Here is a 15601-nt window from a genome sequence, read left to right as displayed (position 1 = left end):
TGGATGGATAGCATGGGCAAATTCACTAAACAGAGGAAATAATGCCTTGCCTGAGGACTGACCACCATATTCACCTTTGCCTGTGGACACATTTGTTGGTGGCCCCCTTACAGTGCCAAGGGAACGTCTGCCTTTCCTTGTTGTCCTCCCAGACATTATTGGGAGGAGGGGGCAGTGCTTATAAGCAAACGTAAAGAAGAAGTTGAAATCTGTACGTAGATGCACTTTAATCAATGTAAAGAGGTGTTTGATGCACTTTCATTTGAGTATTCACACTACACAGACACACTCCATGGATACATTATAATAAATGGCAATATAATGCGCCAAGCGCACAGTGACATACAAAACTATTTGACATTAAACTGGCAGTATTGCGTGCAAAACTATATGGTGTTAATCTGGCAGTAGCGCACACAAAACTATATGGCGTTAAACTGACACTAACGCACGCAACACTATATGGCGTTAAACTATCAGTAACACACACAAAACGATATGGCGTTAAACTGGCAGTAACACACACAGAACTACATGGCATTAAACTGACAGTAAGGCACACAGAAGTAAATGGCGTTAAACTGGCAGTAACGCACAGAACTATATGGCGTTAACCTGGCAGTAACGCACACAAACCTATATGGCGTTAAACTGGCAATAACGCACGCAAAACTATATGGCGTTAAACTGGCAGTGATGCACATAGAAGTAAATGGCCTTAAACTGGCAGTAACACAATCAAATTGATGGTGTTCAACAGTCACTACACTGACGCTATCTGAACTGTCCCTACTCTAGCTATACACTAATGTCAAGATTAGGGAGCTGTCCCTACTCTACACTAATGTTTGTATGACTGACACGGCCTCACTAAACTACAGTGAAACTATCTGAGCTGTCCCTACTCTAGCTGTATACTGTGCAAAGCTGAATGGTGGTCCTCCTCACTACACTCACACTATCCCTAGACTGACACTAAACTAATATTCTACACTGACAATTGAAGCAAAATAGCACAGTATAGCACACTAACTAACTAATAGCACTGAACAGAGAGAGCCCTGTTCTATCTCCATGCTGGAATCACACTGAAAATGGCTGCTATTGAAAGAATACTTTTATACTGTGGGATGGGAATCACCCATGATTGGATAAAGTCATGATGACAGTGTCCAATCATGACTCTGACGGTGCTCTGTGCCCTGATTGACTGAAGCTTTCACTGCTTCAGCCAATAAGGGCTTGCAATGCACTGTTCAGCGCTGCAATGAATTGTGGTCGGTTCAGGAGGGCGAACAAACAGTGCAATGACCCATTTGTTCGGCTGTTCCCTGAACGACCAAACAACGAATGTTCAGCCCGAACTTATGCTAGGGGCGAACCGTTGGACCATCCGTAGTTGTAAACCCATTACTACCACTTTCACCTACAGGTAAGCCTATAATATATATTCATTGTATCCGCACATGCACACTGAAGGAACAGCTTGCATGTGCTGTTTCTTTAGTAGCTGTGATGTGACCGGCGGCCCCCCCGTGCATTTCATCGCGGCTCTGGCCAGTCACAGCACTGGAGTCCGCAAAACCTGAAATAACTCCGGGAGACATGTCGCCGGTCACAATGGTGTACAGGGACTGCTGCAATAGCTTCGTTCTAAGGTAAGTATTTCATAATGAGCTAATATGCGACGCATACTAGCTCATTATGCCTTTGTCTTGCAGGTTATTTTTTTTTTAAAGAGTTTACATCCACTTTAAGGACTTAAAGTGGATGTAAACTCTTTAAAAAAAAAAAATAACCTGCAAGACAAAGGCACCCATTCACTCTGGCTTCAGCTTGTATAGAAGCAGTGTGAACAGAAAGTTTTGAAAAAGCATTTGCAGAGATTTTGGAAAACTTTGTTGAAGCTTTTAAAGTATCATTCAGCTCAAGTTTGTAAACTTTGCATGCATACTCCCAAGACCCTCGACTATATGGAGCCGAAGAAAGTAAATCATTCTCATCTATGGTTCAGGAAATATGGCCGTTTAAAGTTGGGCTCCAATTGAACCAACTTTGGAACTTTGAACTCCCATTACTGGGGAACCTTCCATACTGGTGTACCATCGAGTTGCGGGTGGACCCCCCACCTCGGCACCCCCCTGAGGGGGAGGGGTGCCTAGGTGGGGGGGCATGCCAGACAGATCTCTGGCCAGCTTGAAGCAAAATGTGATCAAAGAAAGTTCTGATTGACTCTTCAAGCAAGCTTGCTGAAAGCTCAGCAAATGCTTTGTCAAAGCTTGCTCTTATACAAGCTGAAGCCTATGTGAAAGGGGCCTTAATGTGAGGGAAGATGTAACATTTTGAGTTGCCACCATCTGTTCTCATTACAAAGAGAAGATTTACTTAAAGTGTTACTAAACCCACAATGGTAAAAACGGTTTGTATATGCAGTAAAGCATGCTTGTTATACTCACTGTGGATCCTAAGTGGGTAATCCTCTGCATTGTGTAAAAAAGGCTGTTTAATTATGTCTTCTCTGTTCCTCCCCTTCTTCCAACGTCCCCAAACCATCTCCTGATAGAACAGAGGCTAGGGGGACAAGCTGCGCATGCTCAGTTTGGTGTGTATTGCTATAGAATTTTTCTCCTGGGAGAGTGCACGTGATCAACACAAGGCCAATCAGTGCTGTTCAGGCAGAGGGTCAGGGGTCCTGCAGCCTCATAGGACAATGACAGAAGAATTAAAAAGTTTTGACCAGACACTGATAGAAGTCACAGTTCTAACTGCTGATGAAAAAGGCTATTTAGCAGTTTATATTTACTAAAACTATTGCATTTCCATTTTCTGTGTACTGTGGGAGTCAAGATCTAGTGAATACAGGGTCCTGGGTTTAGTAACACTTTAACTTATTTCCTAATGTGTTTACAAAAATCCAAAATGGAAAAGAAGTTTTGGCTTTAGAGGTTCTTTAAGTGAAACTGTGAAAGTGTAAACTGTTGCTTATGTATGAACAAAGCACAGATTTGCTTTAAAGGCCAACAAACTGATTAGGGAAAGTCCATGGAGTTATTCCTAGACCTTAATAACTAATATTTATACACATTGTCTTATCTCTATAGGACATGCAGCAAGAATTTGAGCTATACCAAAACCTGGCAGCCGATTTGGGTCGCACAGGTCGAAGTCTTCCTGTCATTGTTGCTCAAGATGAGGTTGATGCTCCACTGCAAAAGATCAATTCAAAGATGGAAAATTTACAGGATCATGCCAATGTGAGGTAATAAAAAGATGCATTTAGTAGATTGCTATCAGTGAAAAGATTCCTTGACTTGGACACTGTTATCTGCTGATCAAGGGAAAGTAACAGTGTTTTCCGATAACCCCCCTTCCCCCTAGCAAGGTGTGCTTACTGATACATGCTCCTTCCGTGCCTCGTAGCTGCAGGAGTCGACCCTGAGTAAGCACCTGTATTGAATGGTGTTGGGGCTTACCTAGTTGGGTGATGTCACTGTGCCACCCTGTGACGGTGTTCAAGCCTGGTGATTGGCCGCTCAGGCCTAAGCACTGTCACGTGGGTTACGTCATGTGCTTTTCCATGCCTGGAATCTTTACACTGTTAGAACAGGGGAGCAAGTACTGCAAAGGATCATGGATAAACAGGTATATCTTACTGGGGTTGAGATGGGGAGTTATCAAGAGGTTTTATCACTGTGCCCTGAATGCCTGAATGGGCAAAGTGACTGTGTCTTTTTAAGCTTGTTGAATGAAAACGATGATCTCGACCCATGAAAGTCAAGTTGTATGTTAAATAGAACCTGTGTGAAAAGTGAAAGTATAAGCAGCCAGATATTTGACCTGTTGAGTAGAAGGTCAGCAAATGGCCACGAGTATGGATCTCCACGTACTTCTTTCCTTTCAACCTTATGAATGATGTGATCAATTTAACCTACTCTCCCAAATAAAACTGTTGGAAAGAGGTGGCCAGAGATGCTGTGTGTGAAAAGACCGTGCCTCATCTGTCAGAGCCCCTAAGTGTAGTAATAAATAGCTGTACTACTGGTGTTTGGTAAAACTGTCCTTGGACTTAACTCAGCAGTAAACCAGAAAGGATAGATGTATATCATACATTCTTTGGATTCAAAAAGTAGAATCCAGTTTTTACTACTGTGTTTGTAATAGAGGATTATACTATATTTTATGTTCCCTGTCCAAGAAAATACCTCTTTGTAAACTAGAATTTGATTGAATCTCTGTATAGATGGGGAAAACTGGAAGAGACTTTGGCTTTGCACGAATATCTAAGAGAATCCTGGGACTTGCAAATATGGATCAACCAGCAGCGACAAGTGGCCAGCTCTGAGGACTATGGAAATGATTATGAGCATGTTCTGGTGAGACCCACATCACGGTTCCCTCTCCTCTATATACTGCCTAAACCTACAATTCACATGCCTGTTGATTGGACTTTTTTATTTTCTTAAATTCTGTAATTATTATTAACCACCTCAATATCAGACCCATTTACCTTCTTCCTGCTCAGGCCAATTTTAAGATTTCAGTGCTGTCACACTTTGAATGACAATTACTTATGCAACACTGTATCCAAATTAAATTTTTATCATATTTTGAGGCAGATAGAGCTTTCTTTTGGTAGTATTTAATCACCACAGTTTTTTTTTTATTCTTTGCTAAATAAGCAAAAAAAAATATCAAAAATTAAGAACAAAATAAACAAAAATGTTGTTAGTTTGCAAATAAATAATCTTTCTTCATAAATGCAGGCCAAAATGTATTCTGCTACATTTCTTTAGTAATAAACAAACTCAAACCAGTGTATAATATTACAGTGGTACAGTTCTGCCATGTACTCACAATCGGACTTTCCGGCAGAAAAAATCAGACAGAATCATTTCATCGGATATTCCGATCGTGTGTGGGCTTCGTCTGCCTTTTTTTTTTTAAATTCTGATGGACCTAGAATTAGAACACGTTTTAAATCTTTCTGGCGGAATCAATTCCTATTGGGAATACCATTCTTCTGTATGCTGTTCCAACGGACCAAAAACAACGCATGGGCAGCTATTGGCTACTGGCTATTGAACTTCCTTTTTCTAGTCCCGTCATACGTGTTGTACGTCACTGTGTTATAGACGATCAGACTTTGGTGTGATCGTGTGTAGGCAAGAACATTTCAGTGGAACTCCGTCGGAACTTGGTCAGAAAAACTGTCAGAGTTTATTCTAATGGAAAAAACAGTCGTGTGTACGTGGCATTGTAGAGCCTACAAAATATGATATATGCTGTACATTTGCAAAATTTATCAATCCTGATGTACTGGCTGCTTATCTCACTTCTTGAGGTCTTACAAAGCCAGGACAGTACAAATATCCCTCAAATGACCCCTTTTTGGAAAGTAGACAGTCCAAGGCATTTAGTAAGAGGCATGGCAAGTTTTTGGAAGTTGTATTTCTGTTTGTCACAATTTTTTGGAAAGTAAAGAAATTGAATAAAATTTTGATTAATTTTTTCACAATTTTTTTTAACGTACTGTCACTAGAGCAGTACAGCTTCATCTTATGCCTGATGTGGCAGTGATCAGGGATACTGTCTGGTGACAATATGTAAAAAATAAAAAAATAAAATAATGTAATAATTGTATTTTTTTTTTATGTACTGTGACCAGAGTATTACAGTGTTACCATAATTATACTATATTACTCTGGGGAAGTGATCAGGATTTTTTTACACTGTGATTGCTTATAACAGTGAGGATCACTGTTATTAGCAATTTATTTTATGAACGGTATCCATTCATTGACAGAGTGTACTATTTTGATAGATGTGATTGGTCACAGCTATCACATGGTACACATGCGCCATGACTAGTCCCATCTGTACCATGTGATCACTGTGACCAATCATAGAGATCATCACAATAGTACACAATGAATGGCTATCAATGAAAGCCATCCATTGTGTACAACTGTCATGTGATCGCTGTGATTGGTCACAGTGATTACATGGTACTGGGGCCAGCGCAGTACAGCAATCTGTCATCTGCTGTGTCCAGTGGACACAGTGGGTGACAGATCAGGCTACAGGGTGGCTGCTACGGTGCACAGAAGGCATGCAACTGGGAGGACGTCATATGACATCCACTCAGGATGGGAGAGATCCCGTTTGGCCATCATTTTGCTATACTGGCGGTAAGAAATTAATGCATAACACCTGCCTAAAGTGTCCCTAAAGCCAACATTTTTTAAAGTTTTGGGTAGACTGTGGAAGGAGTAGAAGCTCTGTTGGCTGTTTATTGCTTTCTCTGCAGAGATTCAGCCGTGGGTCACCAGGACAGAAAGTGAGGAGCCTGCAGAATTTTATGGGTGTTGCCTGAACAGAATGACACTGGGGACACCTGCTTTAATACAGACCAGGAAACACAGCTAAATAGGAGGTTCTTATCTGCATACTTGTTCTGGGTCAGTGGCTTTAAATATGGAAGCCGGGGGTCAGCGCAACAACAAATCACACAGTGTATGGTCAGGCTCCTAGGAGTCCAGAAAAAGTAAAGAAAAAAGGGTACACCGGCCTTCTGCATTATCCCAAGTAAATTTATTGATAAAAACACTGTAAAACTACTCACAAACATGTGGAGAAATATCACTTGTAAAAGCCACCTATTCGTGACAATCAGTCCTGAAACCGACAGTCTCCAGATGGCAAAGGGGAGAACATCAGGACCTCTGCTGTGTGACACGTTTCGAAGGAGTAGGCTCTGAGGATGAAGGTATTCCTTTGAAACGCGTCAACAAGCAGCGGTCCTGATGTCCTCCTCTTTGCCATCTGGAGACTGTTGGTTTCAGGGCTGATTGTCACGAATAGGTGTTTTTTACAAGTGATATTTCTCCACAAGTTTGTGAGTAGTTTCAGTTTTTTTATCAATAACTTTACTTGAGATAATGCTGGTGCGCCCTCTTTTCTTTACTTTTTCAGTGACTATTAGGATATCCCCTATCCTGGAGGGCAGCAAGGCCAGAGAAACCATCCCTCGAGTAATAGACCACCCGGACATCACACTAATGCGCAAGAGTGTTTGCTTGCTTTTATCTGAGGGGTCCAGACAGTGGTAATGTATTTCTGGGGAAGAAATCAATATATTCACGTAGAATGGGAAAGAGAGGGGTGTAAATAGGTGGAGTTCTGTAGTCCAATAGGCAAGGCTAACAACACTGGTTGGGATTTTAGTGCAATAGAGGCAATCTGTTGTCAGCTCAGAAAAAAATACTATATGTGCACTATTTTTCATTTAATAAACTTTTTATTGAAACAATTTAAACAATTTTAAGAGATAAATTACAGATGTACAGCTTATATTGCCAAAAAAGTGAAATTGCAAAGATAAGCAACATAATGAAGATTCCAATATACTGTCCATCCAGAGTAATTGAGGATCTTATACCAGTACAACCTATTTATCTGAGCACCCGCCCAAAGCAAAAGTAAAAGAACATATATAGTCAGTACAGAGCATCAGGAAACAATGCAATGAAGGACAGTGATTATGCAAAGGTGAGCGTGCACAAGGTAGTACTCCCATGTCAAAAACTTGGATGAAGTGTCCAGAAATCTGTATAATTATTAACATACACTTTAACTGTGACGACCACCAAATAAAGAATACCTCCTGCACTCCATTACCCCTACAGCTCTCTTGTTAAATTTAGGTACAAATGCCCACCTTTGTGCCCCCTCCCTTTAACCAGAGTAGTGGTCCACAAGTACCATTATGTCAAATTGAGCACTCCCTATTCATGTACTGTATTTTAAATACACCTACTGTAAGCCAACTGTTTTGGTCTTAAATCAATAAGAAAGTAAAGTCTCTAATATCAAGATTTTCTTTTCACAGCATCTTCTGGCCAAGTTTGACACCTTCCAGCACCAGATGGAATCAGCTGGTCAGAGGGTGTCTGGCTGCCAGCAACTTGCCAACCGTCTGCTTGACCAAGGACATTCAGAATCAATGCAAATTGTGCAAAAGCAGAAAGAGCTACGGTACATCCTAATCCTATTTTTTATATAGTACGGGTCTCTGTTTCAGTATGCTGATGACAGTTATTTATAGCTGTGTTAAAGCCGTGGTATTTGGTTTGTGTTGTGCTGCATGGGGTTGAATCATATGGTGCCAATTTTACTTGGATTTTGTAACCTGTTTTTTTGTGTGTTTTAACAATTTGACAACCATGCCTGTATTAACCCCGGGGTAAAAATGGCGTTTGCCATGGGTTAACCAAGGTGTTTATAGTGTTTATTAGCATTGTTGTGTTCTAGAATGATTTGAAACAATAGGAAAACCTTTCTGATTTCTGGTTCTAAGTTTATGTTTATTAAAATATTTTTAAAAGTCTAAACCCACGTACACACAGTCGGAGATTTTGCCAACCTTATCCGTCGGATTTTGTCTGTCGGATTTAGTCCGACGGATTGTGTCCGAAACTGTTGCATACACACGGTCGGGCCAAGTTGTCTGATTTAGCGGTTGCCAAGAACACGGTGACGTAATTTCGTTACGATGGGACTACATTCAGGCTAGTAGCCAATAGCTTTGATGTAGGAATTTGATCTGAGCATGCATGGCACTTGGTCCGATCAAAATTCGCTACACATGATCGGATTAGGTCCGACCGGCCCAGTTGGTCGGGAAATATTTCCAACATGTTGGAAAATTGGGTCCGACAGAGATTCGGACGGAATCAGTCCGATGCATACCACGCACAGTCGGATTATCTGACGACACAGTCCGATAAGACGCATTCCGACGGATTCTCCGACCGTGTGTACGTGGCATTACAGCTAAACTCTCCTATACAAGATAAATTGCACTTCAGAAAAACAGCACATACAATTATTTATAATTTATAATTCTGTCCAGACAAGTTTGTAATCCATCCACTTTTGCCAGATGCTTAAAGTGCATCTTAAGCCAAAAAAGGTTTTCTTTTTCTCTCTCCGTTTGTCCTGATGACCCAATAAAAGTGATGGAAATCCAATTTTTTTTGCATTGTCTGTGGCATGGGGGTAGGTTGAGGGCATGTGGCCTGGTATGGTTCAGGAGGGGGTGGACTCCTGCTCAGCCCCCCCCCCCTTTTCCTGGCTTGCTAGGATGCATGCTTGGATAAGGGTCTGGTATGGATTTGGAGGGGACCCCATGCTTTTGTTTTTTTTATTTAATTTTTTCAAATTTGTTCTATTGCTGGCAATGTTTTTTTTACATTCAGCTGTCAGCGGGTAAGCCCGCTAACAGCTGATGACTCATCTGTTGTTAAAACGTAAGTTCATCTTTACAGAAAAATTTGCAAGATGAACTTACACAGAACCCCTCCTCACCCCCCATCCCGCTGTCCTGCATTACGGAAATCTCCTGTTCTGAGCCCTGGTATAGTCGCCTCAGGGGACAGGGGCTTAGAAATCCCCTTGGCATTCACTCTTCTTACATGAGTTACATGGGCTACATGAGTTCTGATTGGTCGATGTCGCCCATGCGATGGCGCTGACCAGTTTAGAATGCTCCTAAATGTCTCTCCTGGCGAGGTATGTTTAGGAGATTACGTTTTGGGGATTTCTAAGCCCAGAGCCATGAGGCTATAGTAGGGCTCATAACAGGAGATTTCGTGCTGCAGGTCAGTGGGGGGGGGGGGGGGGGTGGAGAGGGGACCCTGTGTAAGTTCACCTTACAGATTTTTCTGTACAGGTGAACTTACCCTTAAAGGATGCGGCGGCCGGTCTCCTGGCCCTTCCCTTAGCAACCAGCTATTTATTGGTTGTTAACCACTTCCCTACTAGGCACTAACACCCCCTTCCTGCCCATGCCATTTTTACAGTTTTCAGCGTTGTCGCACTTTGAATGACAATTGCGCAGTCTTGCTACACTGTACCAAAACAATTTTTTTGAAATTTTCTTCACACAAATTGGTGGTATGTAATCACTTCTGGGTTTTTTATTTTTTACAAAAAAAAAAATGTTGAAAAATAAATGTTTTTTTACTTTTTTCTGTCAGTAAATTTTGAAACTAATCATTTTTCACCTTCACTGATGTACGCTGATGAGGTGGCACTGATGGGCACTGATATGCTGAACTGGTGGGCATTGATGAGGTGGCACTTATGGGCACTGATGAGGCGGCACTTATGGGCACTGATGAGGTGGCACTGATGAGGAGGCACTAAAATGCCGCCTTTATGGGCACTGATAGGTGGAACTGATGAGCACTGATAGGCGGCACTGATGGGCACTGTTAGGTGGCACTGATGGGCACTGATAGGCGGCTATGGCGGGAACTGATAGGCGGCACTGGTGGGCACGGATATACAGCCTGAATAGGCGGTACATATGGGCACTGGGCATTGATGGGTGGCACTGATGGGCGACACTGATGGGCATTGATGGACAGCAGTGATGGGCATTGATGGGCAGCACTGATAGGCAGCACTGATTGCCAGCACTGACTGGCATGGCTAATGAGCACTGATTGGTGGCACTTGTGGGCAGTGGTGGGCTCTGATTGCTGCCACTGGTGGGCACTGTATTTTGACACTATATTTTAGTATCTTAGTATCTATGTTTTAGTAATCAGTGCCCTGATTACATTCCTACATGTCCCCGCCAGGAGATGCCGCTGATTGGCTCTCCTCTCCTCACACTCTGTCAGTGTGGGGCGAGGAGAGCTTTTTACCAGTACTTTCTTGTTTACATGTGACCGGTTGTGATTGGACATAGCTGATCACATGGTTAAAGAGCTGCGGAAACGGCCCTTTAAACAGATCTGGGTTGTGGCATGTCCTAGCAACGCGGCGCGCCCGTTCCGGGACACCGTCAAATGATGGCGTCCCAGAACAAAAGCTGCACTGCCCACCATCATTTGATGGTGGGCAGGCAGCAAGCAGTTAAGGACGCCAATGGCATCCGCATAAAAAAATAAATAAAAATAAACTCTACTAATTGCTGGACACTGGCGTTTAGCAGATTTTAGGAGCGCTTAGTGTTTTTTCTGCCAAAACGCTGGTGCTCCAGAACACGCTGGCCCTGGTTTTCTTTATAGCTTCTAAACGCCTATGTCACTAAATGCTCCTAAAATCCGTGTGCATGGACATATAGAATAGCATGGAGAGGCATTTTCTGTTAAAAAAAAAAAAAGCGGCATAAAAAGCGCCCTGTGTGCATGAGGCTTAACTGTTAAAGGCTTAGTTCACCTTTACAAATGTAGCGCTCTCCCCAACCTCCAGAGGCCTGGTAGTGACCCCCAGAGACAGAGAGGGCTGACATTCCTCCTCAGGGTGCAGGTTACTAGGCAAGGTGGGTGTTGTGCAAGGTGGAAAGATAGGCGCCAGTCACTTCTAAGAATTAACAAAGAGACTTTACTTCTCTTAACAGGAAAATGTAGGAGAGAGGGATAGGGCACAGGATACCCTTTTTCGCAAATGCAATAGAAAATTGGCAGACTCCTCAGAAATTAGTAGTCCCAGGCAGACAGCAATACAAAAAATTGGCTTTTAAGCTGAATTCAGCAATCTGTATTCTATAGCAACAGCTATCTCCTGTAGCAACAACTTAACTCACAGTATCCCAATGTAGTTCTGCAGATGAGTTCTCTCCTGAAGCTTTCCCAGCCACTTCATAGTCCTCGGCTTATGATGGATTTCCTCTGGAACTCCTTTAGAACGCCATTCCTCTCATTCTGCCACCGGCAACAACAGGTGTTGACCCTCTGGCAACTTCCTCTCTCATGCCTCCCTGCATCACTCAAGCTCCCCTCAGGCTAAGCCCCTTTACACGTGGTTAGGCCGCAGGCTCCTCATGCGGATTGAAATAAACCCGATCACCTGACCTTCTCTGAATAAATTCCTTCTCCCAGCCTCCTCAGTGGCCAAAGAAACTCCTGCTGATTGGCTAAGAGAAGTATATAAACAAACCCATAACCTGAATCCACTATAGTTCATTACACTGATGCCAAAGGTAACAGTGCCACCTATCGACAAAAGGGAGAAATCACAGTTAACGCCGGGCTTAGGAGAAACCCATTTGATCAATAGACTACAAATTAGCCAGGCTAGCTACCACCTAGCAAAGCTAAATTTACTAGCAGCCCTGTTTGGGACAATGATGCTACACAAATAAAATGTAGAAAAGGGGTATTGAAAATATTAATTGTGCATCTTTGACAAAAGTTGAAAAATGCCCTTTCTATAAGTATAGGCTATTTACAAACAGTACCTTAGGAAGCCTGACTTAAATAATCCCAGAGTTTGCATCATGCCATCCTGCCTTGTTACTAGGATGTTACTAAGATATATCAAGCTATTACTTCAGACCTCCTCTCATATGCTTTCTCTCACTGATGCAGTAGGTCAGTGTTTGAGAGCTTGCTTTTGTAATGGTGGATGTTAACAGTAGGGATGAGCTCCGGCATGTGCCGACTTCCTGGCGGGCTCTGCACGGGGAGTGTGTGAACACGCCGGAGCTCATCCCTAGTTAACAGTAACAGCTGGGCATGTCTTAGGAACAAGGCAGGACAGGATGATGTGATTTCTGGGAGTATTTCGGTCATGCTTCATGAGGTACATAAATGGCCTACATCTATATCAAGGGAATTATTCAACTTTGGTCCAAGCTGCACGTATGGTTTTTATCTACAGATGCCCATTATCTGCATAAGCAGTTTTTTTTTTGTAAAGGTGAACTAAGCTCTTCAGCCGCGGCTCTTGACCCTTGCACTTACTTAAAGGGGTTGTAAAGGTTCGTTTTTTTTTGTCCCTTAATGCATCCTATGCATTAAGGGGAAAAAACACCTGTCAGTGACTGGCCGCCAGCCCCCCGTTTTACTTACCTGAACCCTCCAACTTGTCCCACATGGGGCGCTTTCTCTCTGCCTGGGGTTCTCGGCTGTTGATTGGATAGATTGATATCGGCGCAGCCATTGACTCCTGCTGCTGTCAATCAAATTCAATGACGCAGCCGAGTCGTGTATTCGGCATCTATGGACGGCGAATGCTGGACTCGGGAGCACGCCCGCAAGGTAACCCCCCCCCGGGAGATCTCTTCTCCCAGGAGGCTTTGTGATGTGGGGAGGAGCTGAGATAGCTGCCAGGAGACACCAGAAGACCAGGATTGGGGCCACTCTGTGCAAAACGAGCTGCACAGTGGAGGTAAGTATGACATGTTTGTTATTTAAAAAAAAAATTACCTCTAGAGTCCCTTTAACTTTATTTCTAATACTGTGTTACCCCCTTCTGCAGTATACATGTTTTGTCCTGTGCCCAAACCTTAGGCATTGAATTCTTACAACTCTACATTGAAAACCATCAGTGCCAAGATATCAGTGCTGAAAGCAACTGTTTCTATTGCCATGAAATGAACAATCGTTAATTGCCATTTTCAAGCACATTTTTACCACTTGATCCATCTGTGACTAGTTATATTCAGAACCATCTTTCTGGGTGTACAATGATGTGTGGTTTTTATATAAGACCCCGTGGTGGGTCCTGTACATCTGTCTTCATCTGGAATTGATATGACTTTATTTTAATCCTGTGACACAGTCAGGTTTCTGTTTATAAAGAATCAGGAGATACATTTGCCCTTGTTCCATATTCAGTGGTCACAGGACAGCTGCTCTTGGTTTAGCATGTCACACAGTAGGTGAGTCCAGATCTGCAGTTAATCTCCACGGCTCCTGTATTTTTTCAGGCACCTTTGAAATCTCAGGTGAAGAGTCAGGGAATGTTGGCCAAGGAAAAGCAGGGATTAGCTGCGTATCCCTCGCTGCGCTGTCTTTCCAAGATTAAATGATGGTGGCAATTGTAGCGTCTTCCGCCTTCCGTCTTTAATTAGACAAGTTATTCCAAGCATGCAGATAAACCCGATACAATTCTGCAGCTGCAAAGTATGAAATGGACAAGTCTGCTCAGAACTCTCTAATTGCCTTTGTGAAAAACAGAGTTTCCTTTGATTTTTGATTTTTTTTTTTGACAATGCTGATGGATTGTTTTGACATTAAAAATCCTGCGGATAATCACAAAATATGAAAACACAGTTTACTATGAAAAATTCGCAACATTTTTACATACTTTGATACTCCATTACAAAATATCCACTTCAGCTCTGGAAGATTTACCCCCCCCCTTCCTGACCAGGCCATTTTTTACTTTAACAGATAATTGCATTAGCGTGCGATGCTGTACCCAAATAAAATTTAAATGTATTATTTATTTATTTATTTAAAGCAACCAGCGGGTGCTGGCAGACATTGGGTTTGGGGGACGCACTTGCGCCCAATACCCGAAGTGCAGGATCACGTATATATACACAAAATCCTGCGCAGTGCGGCCGCCCTGTAACTAAAACTGCTATAAGGTGATCCGCAAGTGAATATAAAAATATCCTTTGCATTTAAATATATATATATTTTTTTATTTTGTCACAAGTAACAAGAAAAGCATTGTCTAACAAGTGACTTGCAAATTATTGTACTGATTTTTATTTATTTATAATTTATTCATAAAATAAGGATCTCTTAGTAATACACCATTTTAATATTAAAAATAAATCTGAAATGTTATTCTGCTGCATGCTAAGCTCAGTGATAACCTGTAGATGTCACTGTTGCTGCCCATGGAGAATAGCAAGGCATGAGAAAGACTTAGGGGCTTATATATAGTAATCTTTATTGTTGCTGATAGCAACCAATGAGCTTACAATTGTCACCTCTGTAGTGGATTAATGAAAATGGAATAAAGTTCCTGACTGGTTGTTATGAGTAACATGTAATGTTATCTTCAGCACACTTTCCATAGATGATCCCCTTCTGTTGTATACAGCATGTCCTATAATCCAAAGCATTGTCCACTGCTATGGGTATAACACTTTGCACATGGTTTATTGTAAAGACCTGAATATATTTCAGATAATTTCTTCCCATTCTGCTAATATGGTCAAAAGGAGCAGTTAGGTAAATTTACACTTTTTTTTTAATCAACATGGACAATCCCTTTAAAAATTACAATCAGTGTAATATAATGATAAAATATACATAAGGGAGCTGTTTTGTCTACCAAAGGATTTGCATGTCTGTCCATGCTTTCCTGAGATTTACACAGCTCCATCTAAGGTTGCCACCTGATAACCAGGCACTGTTTTACCAATCTCTTTATGCTTAAATCACATTGCTACACATATTGAGCATTTCCAGTATTCACAATAAACTGTGCTAACTTCATACCTCCAAACATTTTGAGATGGGAATGAGGGACACCTACTAGCAAATGTATGTAGGCATAGGGCACGCCCCTTTCCACGCACCTTAAAGGGGACATAACCAAAAAAAAGGTTATTTAACCACTTCAATACAGGGCACTTTCGCCCCCTTCCTTCCCAGCCCAATTTTCAGCTTTCAGCGCTCTAGCGCTTTCAATGACAATTGCGCAGTCATGCTACACTGTACCCAAATGACATTTTTATCATTTTGTTCGCACAAATAGAGCTTTATTTTGGTGGTATTTATTCACGACTCCGTTTTTAATTTTTTGCGATATAAGCGCAAAAATGCGGAAATTTGGAAAAAAAAAC

At 42.0% G+C, this 15601-nt stretch overlaps 1 protein-coding gene across 3 annotated transcripts in view; it reads left to right on the top strand.

Moving 5' to 3' along the window:
• SPTBN5 (spectrin beta, non-erythrocytic 5) overlaps nt 1-15601 on the top strand; it is a 404631-nt gene that overhangs the window by 146210 nt on the left and 242820 nt on the right. For all 3 annotated transcript variants that reach the window (XM_077464540.1, XM_077464541.1, XM_077464539.1), the window contains exons 27-29: nt 3102-3259; nt 4241-4373; nt 7889-8034. In XM_077464540.1, the coding sequence (XP_077320666.1) occupies nt 3102-3259; nt 4241-4373; nt 7889-8034 (437 nt within the window). The remainder of the gene's footprint in view (nt 1-3101; nt 3260-4240; nt 4374-7888; nt 8035-15601) is intronic.

This window comes from Lithobates pipiens, unplaced genomic scaffold, assembly GCF_037356315.1.
Source record: "Lithobates pipiens isolate NorthernLeopardFrog02 unplaced genomic scaffold, aLitPip1_a1.2 Scaffold_30, whole genome shotgun sequence".
NCBI lineage: Eukaryota > Metazoa > Chordata > Amphibia > Anura > Ranidae > Lithobates > Lithobates pipiens.
Note: the sequence above shows the minus strand (reverse complement) of the source record. Positions and strands in the feature narration are given on the sequence as shown.